The sequence below is a fragment of the Mchenga conophoros genome, linkage group LG20 (genome assembly GCF_057382185.1).
Source record: "Mchenga conophoros isolate Kocher_MC1m ecotype Shallow Benthic linkage group LG20, M_conophoros_male_GT1.1, whole genome shotgun sequence".
NCBI classification, from domain to species: domain Eukaryota; kingdom Metazoa; phylum Chordata; class Actinopteri; order Cichliformes; family Cichlidae; genus Mchenga; species Mchenga conophoros.
In genome coordinates, this window is record NC_140545.1 from 7187838 (window position 1) to 7204798 (window position 16961).

A 16961-nucleotide genomic window follows, 5' to 3' on the forward strand; every position below is an offset into this window, starting at 1 on the left:
AATTATGTGCCATTGTAGGTGCCCTGAAAAGTTGATCAAGGAAAATTTCTGTTCGCATTTGCATGTCAATCCCAGTATTAAATATAAACTGTGTGCTTGTTGCCACATACCTTCACAGGCAGCTGAATGAATAGAATCTGGCAGACTCTCACCAACATCCCTAGAGAGGTGTTCTTATAATCTCATGGGTATCAGGGGTGGGGGTGTTTTGGATGACATGGGTTATAATCCTCATTGAGCCAATTAAGGCCTCAGCGGGGCCCCTCCTGGTCTCAGCACAACCCTAGCAGATGGGCTGGCTAATCAGCAGAAGCGGCACGTGCTGCCAAGACCCATCTGGACATGGCCAACCCCCTTCCAGCTCTCTGGGGGGTTTGAAAAGTAAAGGCGGCAACAATGACAAGCACACGTCTGAGGAATAATGGAGCGGTGGAGTCGAGTTAAATGTCATGGTCTATTAATTTGTCTCCACAGGAGGTACGGCACACTTTCAGAGTGTGTCAGACGTATGCACTGGGTGGGGCAGTGACAGATGGCTGTTTTCCCCTCAGACCTTTCCCCCTTGAGATTATGTCATATTAGCTGTTATTAGCAAAAGGCATTGTGTTGTTATGAGTTAATGAAAGACAGGAGGAAGCTGAGGTATGGTGCCACTATACATTTGCGCCTGTCAAGCCTCAGCGCAGGAATCTCAAGCTTTCTCAGATATTATTTTAGATAAATGTCGTGGCATCTTTTTTTCACCAGTGAATTTTTTTTTAATATTTCCAACACTGAAAAAAAACAAACTGTTTTTGTAAGGCGCAAAGAAACTCTCAAGAGTATGCAAAAAAAATATTTAATTTGTGGAGCAAAAATAAGTGTTATTTTAATTCTTTCAGGATAAAGCAGTGTTTCCAGTTAACAACAATGTCGTTTTTAAGACAAAACCTCAGAATGCAGAATGAGTGACATTTTTTTTGCTCTCCCTTTTGCTGGTTCAGGGTTCTGTGTTATTGGAGGAGCCAAATGAAAATCCCGCCCAAAGCTCTGAAAATGGGACTACAGAGGAATCTGTCCCTCAACCACCACCTCCTCCACCACCACCTCTTCCCCCAAGCAATCCAATGCCAACACCCCCGCCACCTCCTCCTCTGCCTCCGGAGACACAAACCCCTCAAAATAATGCCAACGCCACGCCCACCAATCAACGACGCCCATCTTCGTCATCAGGAAGTAAGTCAACCAAACCTGCTTTTTTCCCTAATCTCAATACTTTTCCCCCCATCTTTGTTTCCTGCTATATTAGTCCTAGAAAGCAGAGACTGGTGTATTAATGGCTACAAAGTAATCACCCTGGGTAAAGATGAGTTGAGTCTGACCCTAGCATTCTAAATAAGAGATTATAAATTAATGATGTAGCGCTAGCATTACCCTGAGAACTGGTTTAGTGTTCAGCCATTTCCTTAAGTGCCCTGGATGCACTGGATGATGCAGTCTGACGGTGCACATGCCGCTCGAGTTGCAGGGAAATTTTAACTTTTGTACAAGGCTGTTTTTTAAGTGCTAAAAATGTGGAATTTTAAAATACATAAGTGTTTTAAGATTTGTGATCGGAAAAACAAAATATTTATCTTGTTCTAACGTTTATTAATGCATTTCCTTTTTCTAGAAACTCATTAATATACAAGGAAATTCAGTGAAAGTGAAGTTCCTAAATTTGATTATGACAAATCCAGTTCTTGGAGCTGACATCTGCCATTCTTTGCATACATGTCTACATACATAACTTCCTGCTTATACTATTGGTCAGTATACTACAAAAGCAAACTGGAAACTGAGCAAAAATACCAAAAATCTTTGCTTAAAGAATTTGTTAATGATAGGCAGATATCAGTTTTACCTGATAAAGATATTACATGAAGAGTGACACATACAAAATACTTTTTTCTCTTGTAATTCTAAATACATTGATGTCGCCTGGTTATAAACTGTCACTTTCAATTCAGCATTGCTTTTCTGCTTTATACGTTTCTGTTTACATGTTCTTTATCTCTCCTGTTTGCTCTCCATGCACTTCTCTCTGTTTTGTTTCTTTTGTTTTTTCCCTCTTCTTGCCTGCCACCATGTGCTCTGTCAAGGCGGAGATAACTCTGCCTCACAGGCTGAGGGAGGAGCACTTAGACAGATGAAGAGTAAGTAGAGACTGCGAATCAATTGCATTTAAGCTAAATCACTTCATCCTGTTTAGATACGTTCAGAGTTCACAGTTGTCCTTCCCACTTACATGACATTTTATAACATTTGTCTAAATTCTAGAGCATTTTAACCTGTCCATAGCATTTTATGTAAATAACTTTATATGAGATGTTATTTCAAACCATATGTATCCAATTTATCAAAGCAGCTGTTCTATCACCCTTTGAAAACTGAACTGAAAGAAATTTACTTTTAAGTACAATGTGACCGTAATTGCTGTTAACAAAGGCAATGTTTGAATGATTACCTACATTTTTTTATCTATTTTTACCCAATGCCGCATGGTCAATACAGTGAGGACTAGTATTAGTGCAGAGTGACTGTATTCCAGGTAAAACAACATAAAAAAAAAAAAAGATTTTTACTAAGATTTCAGAATCAGTGAAACGGCAACATAAAACACAGAATAACAGAAAATTCAACATTACAATCTAATTAAGAAACATTTTGTAACAAGTACAGCAGGCGAGGCGTTTTGTTACCTTAAACAAAGCTGTAAGTAAACGCACCATTAAAATATAACCTGGCTATAGCATAAGTGACAATTATACCTTTTTACAGTCTCTTTATGTTATCTGTACGCTTTGTTCAGCAATTATCCAACTGTCCTATCTGTTCATGCTCCTTCTGCCGACCAATGGTAGGAGAGCAATAAAAGACTTAAAGCTAAAGAGTGGTGTGTGCTCGCTAATGGCATGAGTCGCGTGACACTGTTAAACAAGTTGTTTAGTGGTCATAAAATGAAACACCACCAACTCGTTTGAGAGCTTAAGATAAATTTACAGCTCAAACACTCGTTGTCGCCACAGCAGCAGAACAAGTGGCAAATTCCAAATGCTGCTGCAACAATGGCGATGGTTACGAGTCCTTTATTGTCCTGTTGCTCTTCTATTGAGAACAACCGCTTACCTTTTATATTGTACTGCGCACATTTTCATCTAATGATTTGTTCAACAGAATTAACCAGTAGTGATAAACAGGCCATAAAATTAAAAACCTTCTATTAATCTTGGAGCAACAAACCAGGCGGCTGAATGAAGAGGTTTGTGTCCCTGTGGTTTTCTGTTTGTAAGGGTGCAAAGGATCCTGCTTTTTATATCATAGGTCATAGCTGACCTTAACAGCAACACGCCATAGGAACATGTCACACTGTTTGCCCACTGTGTGAGTCTCTTCATCAAACCTCCACCCTCTCTCCACCCACATCCCAGGCTAAATACAATCGTACTAGCAAAGACTCAAAAACACACATTTTAATCTCTTTTCAAAAAGTTGCAAGCACACCAACTTAGAATGTGTCTTTTTTTTTGAAAGATACAGCTGTTTAATGTTGTTTAGCTGTTTTTAAGTTTGAAAAAGCATTTAATCATGCTTATGTGCAACTGATCTAGTTACATTTTAGCCCAGGATATTTTAGATTTGTACCTCTCGTGCGATGTACTGAGCTTTTTAAAATGAATTTAAATAGCTGTCAAAGGTGTTTCAGCTCTTTCTTTTTTATCCTGAAGCTTTACACAGGCCACAGTTTCAATCAAGCACACATTGTAAAAAGGCTTAGTGGTGTCACACACAGGCAAATCTCTCTCTCTCTTTCGCTCTTTCGCTCTCTCTCTCTTTCTCTCTATCTCTCTTTCTCTCTCTATGTGATGCAGAAAATATGAGGGACAGCTGTATGTGTCTCGAAACAGTTTATCAGGTCGAGCGAACTGAATCTTGGTCTGGCTGTGGGCACTGAGAAGCCGGGGATTGAAACACGGTGTGCGTGTGTGCGTTTGTGTGTGTTAATTCCTAGCTGGCTTGCCAATGGCTGGCTGTCACTTCCAGTTACGGGTGATTCCTTTAGATTTCCCCCAACTGTGATGATAGGTCTTTAATGGAAAGCTGTTCTCTCCTCCCCACGAGAGAGACAGAGAGAGCAGGGAGAGTGAGGTGGGGTGGCACGCTAGCGAGTCTTTGTGTCCGGCCGGAGCATTGCGGTTGTCTCAACAGGGAGCACTTTTTCAGTAGGACTCTTTTTTGTTTTGTTTTTTTCCATTCTGCACATAGAGGATGAGTAAACAATGAAGGATTGAGGATATTTATTTTCCTAGAAAAAAACATTCGCAAAAACAGGTGAGGTGTCCTTTTGTGCGTTTGCTTCAAAATATTCTACATTTAAATCCTGGTAAAAAGATATGCGTAACTGTTTGTTGTGCACTACAGCATCATCTTTGAGCTTTTTCCATTTACACTTTAAATGTTTTCTTGCTTAAGAACTCAAACGACAGCTGCAGTGGTGCTTGCATGCAGTACTTTATGGTTTTCTTTATGGTTAGTATAATCATTTTGAAAAGCTGATCTATATGTATAATTGCATAAATTAGCAGCATATTTTGACATTGCCTGATTGGCATAGGACCAATTTTATTTTTCCTTTAAAAGTGAAAATGAAGTTAATTTTCAATTGCATTGAAACAGAGTTTGAAGTTGAAGTGTAGTTAAATTTGTTGAAGGATTCATTCAGTAGATTATTGTAAACGGGAACTGAATGTATATCTTTTTAGGGTGTTTAACAGCAGCTGAGCTGTAACGATAATGGTCAGATGACAATGAAAGAGAATGTGTGTCTCTGTTCTTTGAGTTCACTGTAATGAAAGTATATTTAATTGCTCATCCTCATTTAATCCTGGCTCACTCCAGCTGTTGGCCGATTTAACAGTTGCCCAACGATATTTATGTCTCCAGCAAACATTCGACCCCAGCAGGAATAAAGGCAGATGCCAACCAGAGTAATCAAATCTAAAAAGAAACGTATCTAGCTTATCCATGAGTGAGGTTTAGAATACCATTATGACCTCCCATCATTGTCCAACATGCTCCAGGTCAGCATTGTTACCTTGCTGATTGGATGAAATATTTAACAGTGAAATGCCACTCAAGCCCTTCTTCTCCTCATCAGTCTATCTCTCTCAGTCTGTCTGTATCCATCTCTCTCTGCTCAATCTTTCTACCTGGTTTCACTTGCCTGCTCCGTCCTTTTGTCCGCAGGCGCAAAATCTTTCAACATGATGTCCCCCACCGGCGACAACTCGGAGCTGCTGGCAGAGATCAAGGCAGGGAAGAGCCTCAAGCCCACACCTCACAGTAAAGGCTACACCACTGTGTTTTCCAACAGCGGGCCCACAGGAAACAATGTAGGTCACTTAGCTTCCTTAGCTACAGACAGTGACTCATGCAGAAGGGATCGTTCTGAAAGTTAACTCACAGTTTTTACAATCAACTGTGGATTTGATGTCACGCTCTCTATTTTAAATGAACTATATGTGAATCTAACCACATTCTGGCCTGATTTGTGAAAGTCAAAATCTCACTCTCTTTTAGCCACGTGTTAAAATTTATGTGACTCCTGTTTGTTTGTTTTTTTCCATCTGTGCCTTTATTTCTCTTCAGGAAAACTCTACATCTCCAGAGAGTCGATCATCTAGCCCACCAGCCAAACCGCCATCCCCTCCGCCAACCAGCACACCAGTGACCTCACAACCCACCAATCCGAGCCCCAGCCCCAGTCCCAGTCCCAGTCCCAGCCCCAGTCCCAGCCCCAGCCCCAGCCCCGCTGGCTCCGGATCTGGCAGGACCGTGTCAACATCTGGGAGCAACGAGCAGCTGTCCTCCAACTCTGTGATCAATGGGAACAGTGGTGGAGGCACAGCAAAAGCGGATTCAGGGAGGAAGACGAGCCTCACAGATGTTGAGGCTCTAGTGCCTACTCACGATGAACAAGGGAAAGCCATCCCTGAATGGAAAAGGCAGGTGATGGTGCGCAAGCTTCAGGTCAAGATGCAAGAGGAAGAAGAGCACAAACGCAAGGTAGGCATAATGGCTGAGTGTCATTAGCTATCCCATTTGTGGGCCTATAAATTTAACAGTGTACAGTAAAAGTGACTAGAAGTGACTTCAGATTCAGATCATGAGCAAAGCAAAGGGGATAGCTGTTGCTTGGATTTGAGCGTGGAAGTTTGTGATTTTGAACCACAGACAGTATAAAAGATGGACGTAGCTACTGTTACATCACCCACTGCTTCTGCAGTCTTGTTTTGAAACCTCAAGATGAGCGTTTTCTCCATCACCGTCTTGATTTTGGGAATAAAAAGGATGTGATGAGGAGTTTTGACTGTGAAACCACATACTCACTGGCAACCACAAGACATTTTCACAGATAATCTGCCATTTTGAAACATGGTATGAACAAGATTTGCAAAAATAGACTTTTTAGCAGGTTTAAAGCACTTCCTAGCCAGAAACTACATCCATGTTTTATACTGTCTATGCTTTGAACACTGGCATTGTGCGAAGGCATGTTTAATTTAGTTCCATTTTTGCATGAGATCATTCTTGCTCTTTGTGTTAGCTTTTCTTAGAAGTCGCTAGTTTAAAGCTAAGCATTCAGTGGGGTCATATTTTTCTCAAGGACTACAGCCAGCATACACTGATGCACAGTCATAGCACTATATTATGACTATTTAGACAAGATGTTTGTACCGGAACAATCTGAACACTTGCTAATCCTGTGTAATACAAGAAGGACCCTAGTAGTATGTAACATGCTTGATTAAATTTGACTGATTAATAATTTACTGCTATCTAAGGAATTGTAATGTTGCACCACTAAACAACAAGCTTAAACACACTGCTCACGTGCAGTGTTTTAATTGTTTAGTTCCATTTTTTTCATAAAAACATTAAACTGGTAACACATAAGCTAATAACACATGAAAACATGTTCACGTCCACAAAATGATCATCTCCTTGTTCTCACATTTTTCAATTATTTATCCACTTCTTTTGCATTTCTTCACATGTTTCTTGTTCGTATTTGTACTTCTTGCCAATAGCAGACCTTTTTGGAGTGCACTGAATTGAATACTTGGCTACAACAACCATCACAGAATTTGGCACACTTGACTAATGGGTTCACAGTGTGGGCTGGTGTTTGATGGTGGAGTTTTGCTGTTCCAAGTTCTTACATGCTGATTCAGTGGTGTGATGCCGAGTCCATTCACACTACAAGTCAACCATTATTGATACCAACAGTAACACAAATAGCATATTAACAATACTGAAAACTTGTGTCCATTGAGGATTTTTTTTTTAAATTTAAATCATCTCTATCTAATCATTGTAGCAGTCTTTTTTTTAATTTCCCCAACATCTTTTTTGGGGGGGGAGAAGCTGGCAGGGTGCGAGCAGATCATGATCTCATAAAGAGTAACGCCAATGGTTTGCAGTGTCAGTGTCCTTGTAGTAGAAGTGTTGTGTAGATGCATAAAAAAAATATCAGACAAAAGTAAACACTGGCTCATAAAAACAGAATAGAGCCTTTTAAGAGGCATTACGCAAATGTTGTGAAACATCTGCAGTGTTAAGTGCCTAAAATACAAATACTAACATGTTGTAACTCTTGCATGCCAGTATTGGTCTAGCTAACATATAATTTCGCATATAACTCAACAAAGTAGTCACTGTTCTTTGACTCAAAATTCCATTGGAAAGCTTTGTGCTTGTAATCAGGCAGTGCCATTGCACCACTAAATCCATGTAAATCCTGTGTGTTAGGATGGATTTGCACTGAAGCGTGTGTTCGTACCAGGAAATTCAAGCTGAAGGAATCCCTCCCTCCTTCCTCCTTTTTTTTTCCTTGTCCTATTGGTCTCCTTTGACCTCTGATTTAGTTTGCATCAACTGGGCAGTACCAGCCTCTGGAATGGCACTACTCCCACGCCCACAATGCCATTTTGGGCCCATTTGGTGAACTGATGACTGAGGCCGACCTGAACCGAATTGAGAAGCAAATTGAGAACCTACAGGTTATGCATAAGGTATCAGAAGTCGAGAAGGAACTGAGTGAATTGGAGCAGGAGCTTCACCAGCTTCTACCAGTTTCTGCTGCTCTCAATCAGGGGCACTTCTCAGTCAATCCAAAGCAGGTGCATGGCAAAGCTGAAGATCTTCCAGCCTGGTGCAGCAAGATTTCTACCCTCCTAAAGAGTATGGCTATCCTTCTTGCCACTCTGGGAGGCAAAGAGATAGACATCTTGGATCTTATATGTCCTGGATATTCCCAAGAAGACACAAGAAATGTGAGCACAGGTCAGTCAGTGGGATCAGCTGGAATTATGGGACGCTCTCAATCCTTTTCAACAAGAGAGGATGTAGAAAAGGAAATAAAGCAGTGTGGCGTTTCAGTGAAGAACCTAAAGGCTAATTATGAAGTTCAGAATCAGCCGCAGTCTGCAGATAACCAAGCAAATAGGGTTTACAAACGCAAGAGGTCACTCCCTGTGGTAAGTGAGTCTAGTTATCATCCAGAGACAGTCTGTGAGGATGAGGTCCCTTGTTCCTCTGCTTCCATACTGGAATCCAATACCAATGGTGGTTTAACTTCAGTGGAGGAATCAGTCTTACCACTTGTTGAAGAACCAGCTATCACCGCATCTCATGCTCCTAAGACATATATGTCTTCTGAGGCAATGGCACCAACTAATATTGAACAGTTCAGCCAGGTTCTTTCTGCAGACCCTGTTTTAAATAATGATCAACTAACAAGAAGCTTGGAGGTGCAGACAGATCTAAGCTATGTCCAGGAATGTATTGAAATGAGGAAAGAGAGAATTGTCTTCCTGTTCCTTGAACATTGGCGGAAGTATACAGTCTCTGAGTCTTATCAGACTAGATATACTGGCAGGAGGCGAAATCATTTAGATGTGGACTGGGAGGACTACAGCCAATTTAGTGCACAGATTGGTGGAGAGATGCACAGTGAAGACGATAAACTCCTCCTATTTATGAAATCAAAGCAGGTAGTAGGGAATCTGATTGGCCACTGGAGGGCAATCATGAGTCAAGTGCCCACACGCCAGATCCGCCGGCTGAGTCGTGCTCAGATGATCTATTGGCCACAGCATTTCCTGCCGCACATCAACGGGTTAACTGTGAGCTATGAAAGCCTAACTCTTGACCTTTTCATGCTTGGCTATTTCCAGCTATTGGAAATGAACATGTCTCGAAGTGAGCGGAAATTCCGACACCTTTTATGCTATGAGATGTTTGACCGTCTTGGCAGCCACAAATGGGAGGTCATAAGGCAGTTTCACAAGGAGGTCATGGAGGAAATTGAGTGCGAGAAGCGAGATTGGGCGGATGGTTTTGAGGACATAAAAGTCAAGTACTTTGGAGACTCGGGTGAGGGAGGAGGCATGCTGACAGCATCGCTACATTCCATGTCTCCTGACATGTCCATAATGTCAATGCAGGAAACACTCCCTCCCCCACCATCCCACCCACCACCTCCTGAACTCCCACTTTCGAATGCACACTCTGCACCACCTGCACCATCACAACAACCCTCCTTACCAGTCTCACATTCGGGGGTTTCTGAAGGTTCGTCACCTGCTGTGGCTCACGATGGTCAGTGTGTGGAGCAGGGACCCCCCAAGGACTCAGTGGAGGACAGTGTTCAGGGGAATGTCAGTTTAAATAAGCCTGCAATTTCTAATGGGAAAGGTTCAGAGCCGGACCACATGCAGGACTTGGCAAGCGTGCAACATGTTGAAGCAACAGCTAAAGTTGAGACACTTCCAGACACAGCAACACCATGTCCAGTGAAAGATGCCCAACCTGTTACTGTTAAAGTCAAAGAAGAACCCCACGTTGATAAACCTCCACCCAAAGAAGAACCCAATGAAGATTCAATTAAAGTCATCTATGAGCTTAAAGAGTTCAGCAATGAGGAAATCATCAAATACATTGACCGAAGCTTTGCTTTTTGGAAAGAAAAGGAAGCTGAACTTTTTGATATCTAATAGCTATGTAGGCTAAGGTTGTGCTGAAGGTTCACTGCTAAGATCAATTGTGGAAAACTAGCACGCACAGTGCAACATGCTGACAAGAGAACCTAATCTGCTTTGTTAATGTTTAGGTCATGTCACGTAATGGACTTAACTGCAGCAAAGAGCATCCATGCTGCTGTGCTAACATTACCGCTTCTGTATGTTTAAGTGGAGGAAAGTATGCATTGTATTACAAAAGATGCACATATTGTGTGAAACCAAGAGCTTTTCAGACGAAGTATGATTGATTGCCACAAAACACAAAGGAAAAAAAAGTTTAAAAGGAAAAGATTTGCCATAAAAATCAATGCTGTTTGTTTCTTTGGGTCATCTTTGTAATGGGGATGATTAGTAAAACTCTGCATAGTTGTTTTACACTGAATATTTCAGACTGCGTTTATGTGAGGGTTTTATCCCATCTCATTTTCATACAGTAGGTGATTAATTGGCACTGGTATTAGTAATGTGCATAAGAAGATGTGGCTCACTTTTAAGTGACAGACTCAGGTCTATAGATAACATCCATATATTCCACCGACTTTAAAAAATGACATGGAATTGCACACAGTTTTTGCTACATACAAGTTACATTTCCATTTATCTTTCTTTCTATGCACATGATCAAACGTGTCCCTTTTTCTCCTCTTTGTCACATTTTTAGCCAGTGAACTCACACAAAAACAGCAAGTGACAGCGAGTGAGCAGCATCTGGCCTCTGTTCTACCTTCATTCTTGATAATTAGTGAAGGGGAAAATGGCCTTACTGTCTAAATGGTTCCTTTTTGCTTGAACTGAAAGAGAAAGTAGCTCAGTCTTTAGTGGGTTTGAAGTTTAGAACTACTTAGTGGTTCACAAATGTCTTTGTTTAAATTCAAGTGGATTATTTACTTATAAGGTGTGCCTTTTAATAAACATTACAGAATTGGTGAAATATGGTGAAAATGGTTCAAAAGTTACAATTATTTTCTCTGAGCATATTTAAAAGTATTCACCAGTCAAAACTTTAACTTAAATAAAACATCACATTAAAATGTTACAACTGCTTTATGGTGTTTATTCCATTGTTTGCTTGTGTTATTATATAAGTATATTTCAAATATTGGCTCAGAGTTTCCATAATTGATTTCATGTTCTTCTATTTATTGGTTTCTAGGTTGGTGTTATAAGTAAATAAAACTGTCATTTTTGGGGATTAGCAGATTTAAGCAGCAATTAACCATTTGGAGTTTTTGCACTGATGCACCTGTGTGGCAAAAAGGCCAAAACAATAGATTACCTAAGATATTGTTTCCATCCTTTTGAGAACTTACATAACGACACTGATTTACCAATGAAAGAGCAACTGTCAAACACACACTCTTCAATGTGTAATCCTCAAGTGCAGTGCTTGTCGATGCAATAAACCGCACACTGCACACTATTCTCATAGTGTCTGTTCTATTGCATCAAGATTACCTTGGAATAACCCTCTTAACACCCCCTGCTGTCCTTCTATCTGTGGCTTACAGGAGCCATAAGGAGGTTACAGTGAATCTTTATCAACTTGCAGGTCGCACGAGAAGGCAGTCAGCTGGTAAACCTAAAGCCACTTTCTATCAAACTTTTTCCCCTTTGCACAATATTTCAGGCAGAGTTGGAGCACGTACACAATGCAGTAAAGAGTGATGTTAGTAACAACACTGCCTTAACAGATGGGCAAAACTATAATAGACTATGATGTAATCTGCTGAGCTTGCACAATGCGCTCTTGCATATATGGAACTGGAGGTCAAGTTGCTGTAGTAATTACAGTATCAACAGAATTAGTCTTGACTGAACTACAGTTTATTTGTTTATTTTTCTTTCATTAGACAAAAAATAATGCTAGATTCAATAAAATTACCTAAAACTATTATTGATTATTGAAATAGCTGCTAGCACAGCAAAGTCTAGGCAATAACTTCATCTTAATAATACAATGTCATTTTCACACTTCCAAATTTATAAATCTAATAGCCTACAATTGTTATAATCCCAAACAGTATGCAGGCACAGCAAAGGGTTGTGTGTTCTGACCCTTGTGGATGTCCACTGACACTACAAATATGGCCCACAAAACCAAAAAACTTTATTAAGCCCATCAAGAGAGCTGCTTAATTCGTATTTTGCAGCTTTTTCTTTTTTAATTGGTTGGCTTAACTGTCACTCTTACTTAACTGCCAGTTGACTTGATCACACTTAGTTTAAACCTTTAATAGCTACTATCAGCTACTTTTTGGTGAAGAGTTTTGGTGGGGGGGCGGTGTAAATTTGTTTATTTTGGTTTGTTTTCTCCATGTTTTTTTCTTTTTCTTTTTTTTTTTTTTTTTTTTTGAGGCAAAATTCCCAGGGGACTCATTAAATATTAATTCCATAGATAATCTTACCTGGATTCACACTGGCTAGGGCAAGTGAAATCCTTCAGTAAAATGAATGCAGAAGGGTAATGTGTCTAGTTGGGCGAAGATGAGAAATCCAAGATGGCTGCCTTCTTTCTCTCCCGCTCCACCTCCAGTTACAGCCTGAAAGGGAAAAAAGGGATCCAGTTACCATATGTGTACACAGAGAATATCCTGTAAAACACTGTCCTTTTCAAAGGCTTTGTTTCATTTTAAACAAACAGCAGAAGCAGACATTTTGTGAGATCTGTTTGTTTTGGTGAATTCATACATTAGTTTCAACTATATTGGGTTACCATTGTTTAGGTTCTTAAGTCTTACATAAAGGCCATTTGTTTAAAACTGACATTTGAGAATCTGCACAAACAAACAGACTGGACTAACATTTCATTACAGTTGTTCTTTATGCAGGTGCTTGCCTGCTTTAGTGATGATTTATGCAGTGCTACCGACATAAATCATCTCAATATCACCTTTAATTTAATATAATAGACTCAATAGTAATTTCCAAATATTTCAAATGTTAACACATCTATTATTATATCCAGGTGTATTATAACCAGATATTTTAAAAATGATCTCATGGGGCACATCTGTTCATGACTGTGTGCTAACCTAAAGGTGAAGACTGAGATTACTACTTTTTTAAAGAAGAAGGTTGCACACAAGATGATGCAAGTGAAGTCTGTAGCAGAGTTAGCTACTTAACTGACTGAAGAACTTGCTCACATTTACCAAATACATGTAGTAGACATTTTGCACTCGCGATTTCTCTTAAACTTGACACAAGTCTCCTCACAACAGAAGATACTTTAAAAGTACAAATTCATTGCTGACTGCTGTGGGCCCCTATCTCTGTCTCTCCCCGGACCCCTCTGTCCCCTTACAGGCTGAGGAGGAGGCGGCACGCTTGGCGTCAATGCCAGCCTGGAGGAGAGACATGATGAAGAAGAAAATGGATGAAGAGAGGTGAGTAGCCAGTGTTACTCAGCACATCTCATTTTTGGTGGCAGGTTAGTAGTGCTTAACCCAAATGGATGACATAAAGGCGCTCTGGGCTGGAATAAGTTGGCAGAAAACACTTAGTGGCTGTGATGCCACCAAAACATCCAACCAGTTGGGGGGTTTTGTTACTAGAGAGTTTTTTTTTCACAGGAAAGCACTTTAAATTCTTGCCATTGCAGGCCTTCTTTATTAATTTACTGTTTATTTGCATTTCAAGAAGCTCTTCTGCTCTTCTGCAAATATTCAGAAATACCCAGCTTACTAAATGTATTTTTTGTGTTTGCATTGGGAAAATGTTGGACCTAATCAAAACTGCAGGTGCGTCATATGCTCATATGCACTAAAAGTAAAAGGCTAGTTTTGTATCTGTTTTTAAATCCATAAATCAGAGCCTGGAAGAAGTAAAAGAGTCGAGAACTTTACATGAAAGGTTTCATTCATTTTTTTCCTCCAGTGGAAGCAAAAATATATTGACTAATTCAGCTTTACCTCAAGATTTGTGCGATCTTTAGCCTTCTTTGTGACATTTATTGTTGAACAATTTGAACTTGATGTTTAGAGTATAAAGTGTACTTCCTATTTTGTCACTTGCACGTGTTAAAATTATCATTTAATTGCTTTAACTTGTGAATTAACTGCTGTTGCTGTTTAAGATATTTAAACCTTGTCTTCTTGTGCTCACCATCTCCTGATGTGACAGGGAACAGAAAAGGTAAGAAAATTTTATTCATTCTGCTTTATACAACACGTAACACAAAATGTGTTGAATGAGAAATTTGTTAGGTGCTGTGAGTCTGAGATCAATGGATTAAAAACTTCTTTAATTACGTTTAAAAAGAGCAAAGAAAAAAAATTTAATATACAGAAAATACAGTACTATTCTTTTAACAGTAAATACTGCCCAAAAAGTGAGATGCCTTGGTGGTGGTTTGTGCTTCTGAGTGCTTCGTGTCTTGAGATGTGGTCATTTGCATATGTTAGAAGTAACAACTATAAACTGAAGATTTACTGTACAACTCTAACTACTGTGAATTATCCTTTATGGGTGCACGTAGAAAAGAAGAGGAGCAGGCCAAAAAGGTGAAGGAGATCGAGGAGAAGACGGAGTTGGAGCGAATACGAAACCTAGGCTATGACGAGACCAAACTGGCGCCCTGGCAGCGGCAGCTCATTTTGAAGAAAGGGGATATACCCAAATAGTAAACAGGATCATCTCCCCATCCTCTGCCCTGCAGCGCTCCCCACCCCAACTTATACCAATGCCTCCCCCTCCCTGATCCTGCATCCCACACTGCACAGGTCCACAGGGGAAAAGCTGGTCTTCCTTTAAACTGTGTGTTACTCTTTGGCCTCCAGACACACAGGGCCATGCTGTGGCTGCTGCTGTCCACACGGGCTCTGAGGCTCAGCTTGGGATGACCCTGCACCTGTTTTATTGACACAAAATCTTGTTTTTTTTCTTCATTTTTTTAACATTAACAACAGTTCTGAGATGCACTGATTCTTGTGACCCGATAAATGTATGTGTCCTGAACTTAGCATCTATCCGCTTTCCTGCAAATCACTAGACTAGACAAAAGTTAGAACATTTAACAGACTTATAATAGAAAGAGACTACTTTTAAGCCTATATGCCAGACTCACTCACCTTTATGTAATGAATGGGGAAAAAATACTCATGAAGCAGCTAATGCATTCTATATGTAGATAGTGTTACATCTCCATCATGGCTTAGTCATGACATTTTTGTACCAGTCTCATAGAAGCGTTTTACTGCCACGGTTGCAATTCTTTTCAATTTTTTAAAGCAAAATCTCTGCTCAAACGTATCAGCGTCTCGTAGTTAAGCTTGTCGTGCTTTCTCAGCGGATTTCAAAAGATGATAAAATATCCTATTTTTCAAAAAGAAAATGCAAAATGATATAGATTGATTTTCACTGGAAAAGGATAAAAGGATCCAAATGAGATTTTTCAGTGTGTGACCTAAACTTTAAACTTTAAGCTGTTCTGAGCACGAATGTTACATGTTGTGTGCATGTGTTGCATAAAGCGTATCAAGTTGTGTTGTTTTGTTAAGCATACTTGACCCAGGGGTTCCTGGATATTCTCAAAGGAAGAAAAGAAAAGACACAGAAAGTCTTACTAGGCATCCTCTATGTGAGCATAGCCTTTAAAAGAAATGCACATCGGCAACTTACAGCAGTCGTCATCTTCACACTAAATATTTCAAAAGTTCGAGAAAAGACAACATTTTGTCCTGTGTCATGTTCCGGTCTTTGTCCCACTAACCTGGACTCTAAATCTTTGATGAGCAGATCTGCTTACACACATAGTCACGATACAAATTTTGTGAAACGACAGTTTCAGTAGTCGACACCAGTGACTACAAAAAAGCTGATTTTTCTTTTTCAAGTATTCTTAATGATTCGCACATCTGTTGGGCACAGTTTGGCCAACAAATAGAAATTTGGAAAAGCTGTGTTGAATACTTTCGGCAGAACTGAGGAGACATACATACTGCAAGTTTTACCAGTTCACGCATTTGCACAGTGGAATTTAAGTGAGAGTAAAGCTCTTAAATGAAATTAAATCATGCTGTGTTTGTCCGGTGGTTAAAAACATGATGTTTCATTTTTGTTGGATGGACATTTTTACAAGTATGCACACGATGTCACATGAATATCATGGGACTGTTTGATCACTTGGATATATTCTAATTCACTTTCATCGGATGCCATATGATATTGAAATTGAGGATGGTGTAAATGTCATTGCCATTTGATTTTCTTTATATATAAACTGTGTACATAGTGACCCTCAGCATTTTGTCACCTCATTGTTTCCACATTGCATTATAATACATGTCTCAGCCTTGCTTGAATAGAATATTGGTTAATGTGTAATCATATTTTCAGACTGTTAAAGTTGAAGAAATTAAATCTTAAATTACCAAAAAAAGAGAAAATGTGTGCTTCGTTTTTTGTGTTACTTTCCAAAAAATATAATACTTGTGCAACACTAATTAATTCCCATACAAACTTGTCATGTATACTTTTTTTGAAGAAGCTTAAAATCTTATATGGACGGGAACACACTGGCTCTACACAAAAAATGAATTGTCCTCTAAGCCTAAAAACTGGTTGTCCCACTGCTGGCTGCAAGAACTGCAATCAAGCATTTGTGATAACTGTTGGTGAAGCTTTTGGATTGTTTTGTTTAAGCCACATTGGAGACTTGTTGAGCATTCAATCCAATTTAAGTTCTGACTTCGAATGGGCCACTTTATTTTGGGTTTTTTGAGCCATTCAGAGGTGGACTTGCTGGTGTGTTTCAGATTGTTGTCCCTTTGCATATGCTTGAGCTACGGGGCGTGAACTGACAGCCAGGCATTCTCCTTCAGGATTTTCAGGTAGAGCGCAGAACTCTCTCATGGATGC

General features: G+C 39.8%; 2 protein-coding genes across 3 annotated transcripts in view; both read left to right on the forward strand.

Moving 5' to 3' along the window:
- espn (espin) overlaps window positions 1–16472 on the forward strand; it is a 38399-nt gene extending 21927 nt beyond the window's left edge. Inside the window, exons 10-16 of one of the 2 annotated variants that reach the window (XM_085259361.1) lie at window positions 984–1215; window positions 2121–2174; window positions 5266–5411; window positions 5668–6084; window positions 13410–13488; window positions 14216–14237; window positions 14581–16472. In XM_085259361.1, coding sequence (XP_085115487.1) covers window positions 984–1215; window positions 2121–2174; window positions 5266–5411; window positions 5668–6084; window positions 13410–13488; window positions 14216–14237; window positions 14581–14725 — 1095 coding nt within the window. In that variant the 3' untranslated portion in view covers window positions 14726–16472. The remainder of the gene's footprint in view (window positions 1–983; window positions 1216–2120; window positions 2175–5265; window positions 5412–5667; window positions 6085–13409; window positions 13489–14215; window positions 14238–14580) is intronic. The other variant, XM_085259362.1, reaches the window with a different exon arrangement.
- On the forward strand, window positions 6102–13401 carry LOC146550256 (espin-like protein). Its single transcript, XM_085259363.1, has one exon. It carries the CDS (start codon window positions 8031–8033, stop codon window positions 10074–10076), a length of 2046 nt encoding a protein of 681 aa, XP_085115489.1. The 5' UTR covers window positions 6102–8030; the 3' UTR covers window positions 10077–13401.
- Window positions 16473–16961: the final 489 nt, after the last annotated feature.

Bases quoted from the DNA above. Each gene is read 5' to 3' on its own strand.
- LOC146550256 (XM_085259363.1), top strand. From the start codon at position 8,031: ATGACTGAGGCCGACCTGAACCGAATTGAGAAGCAAATTGAGAACCTA.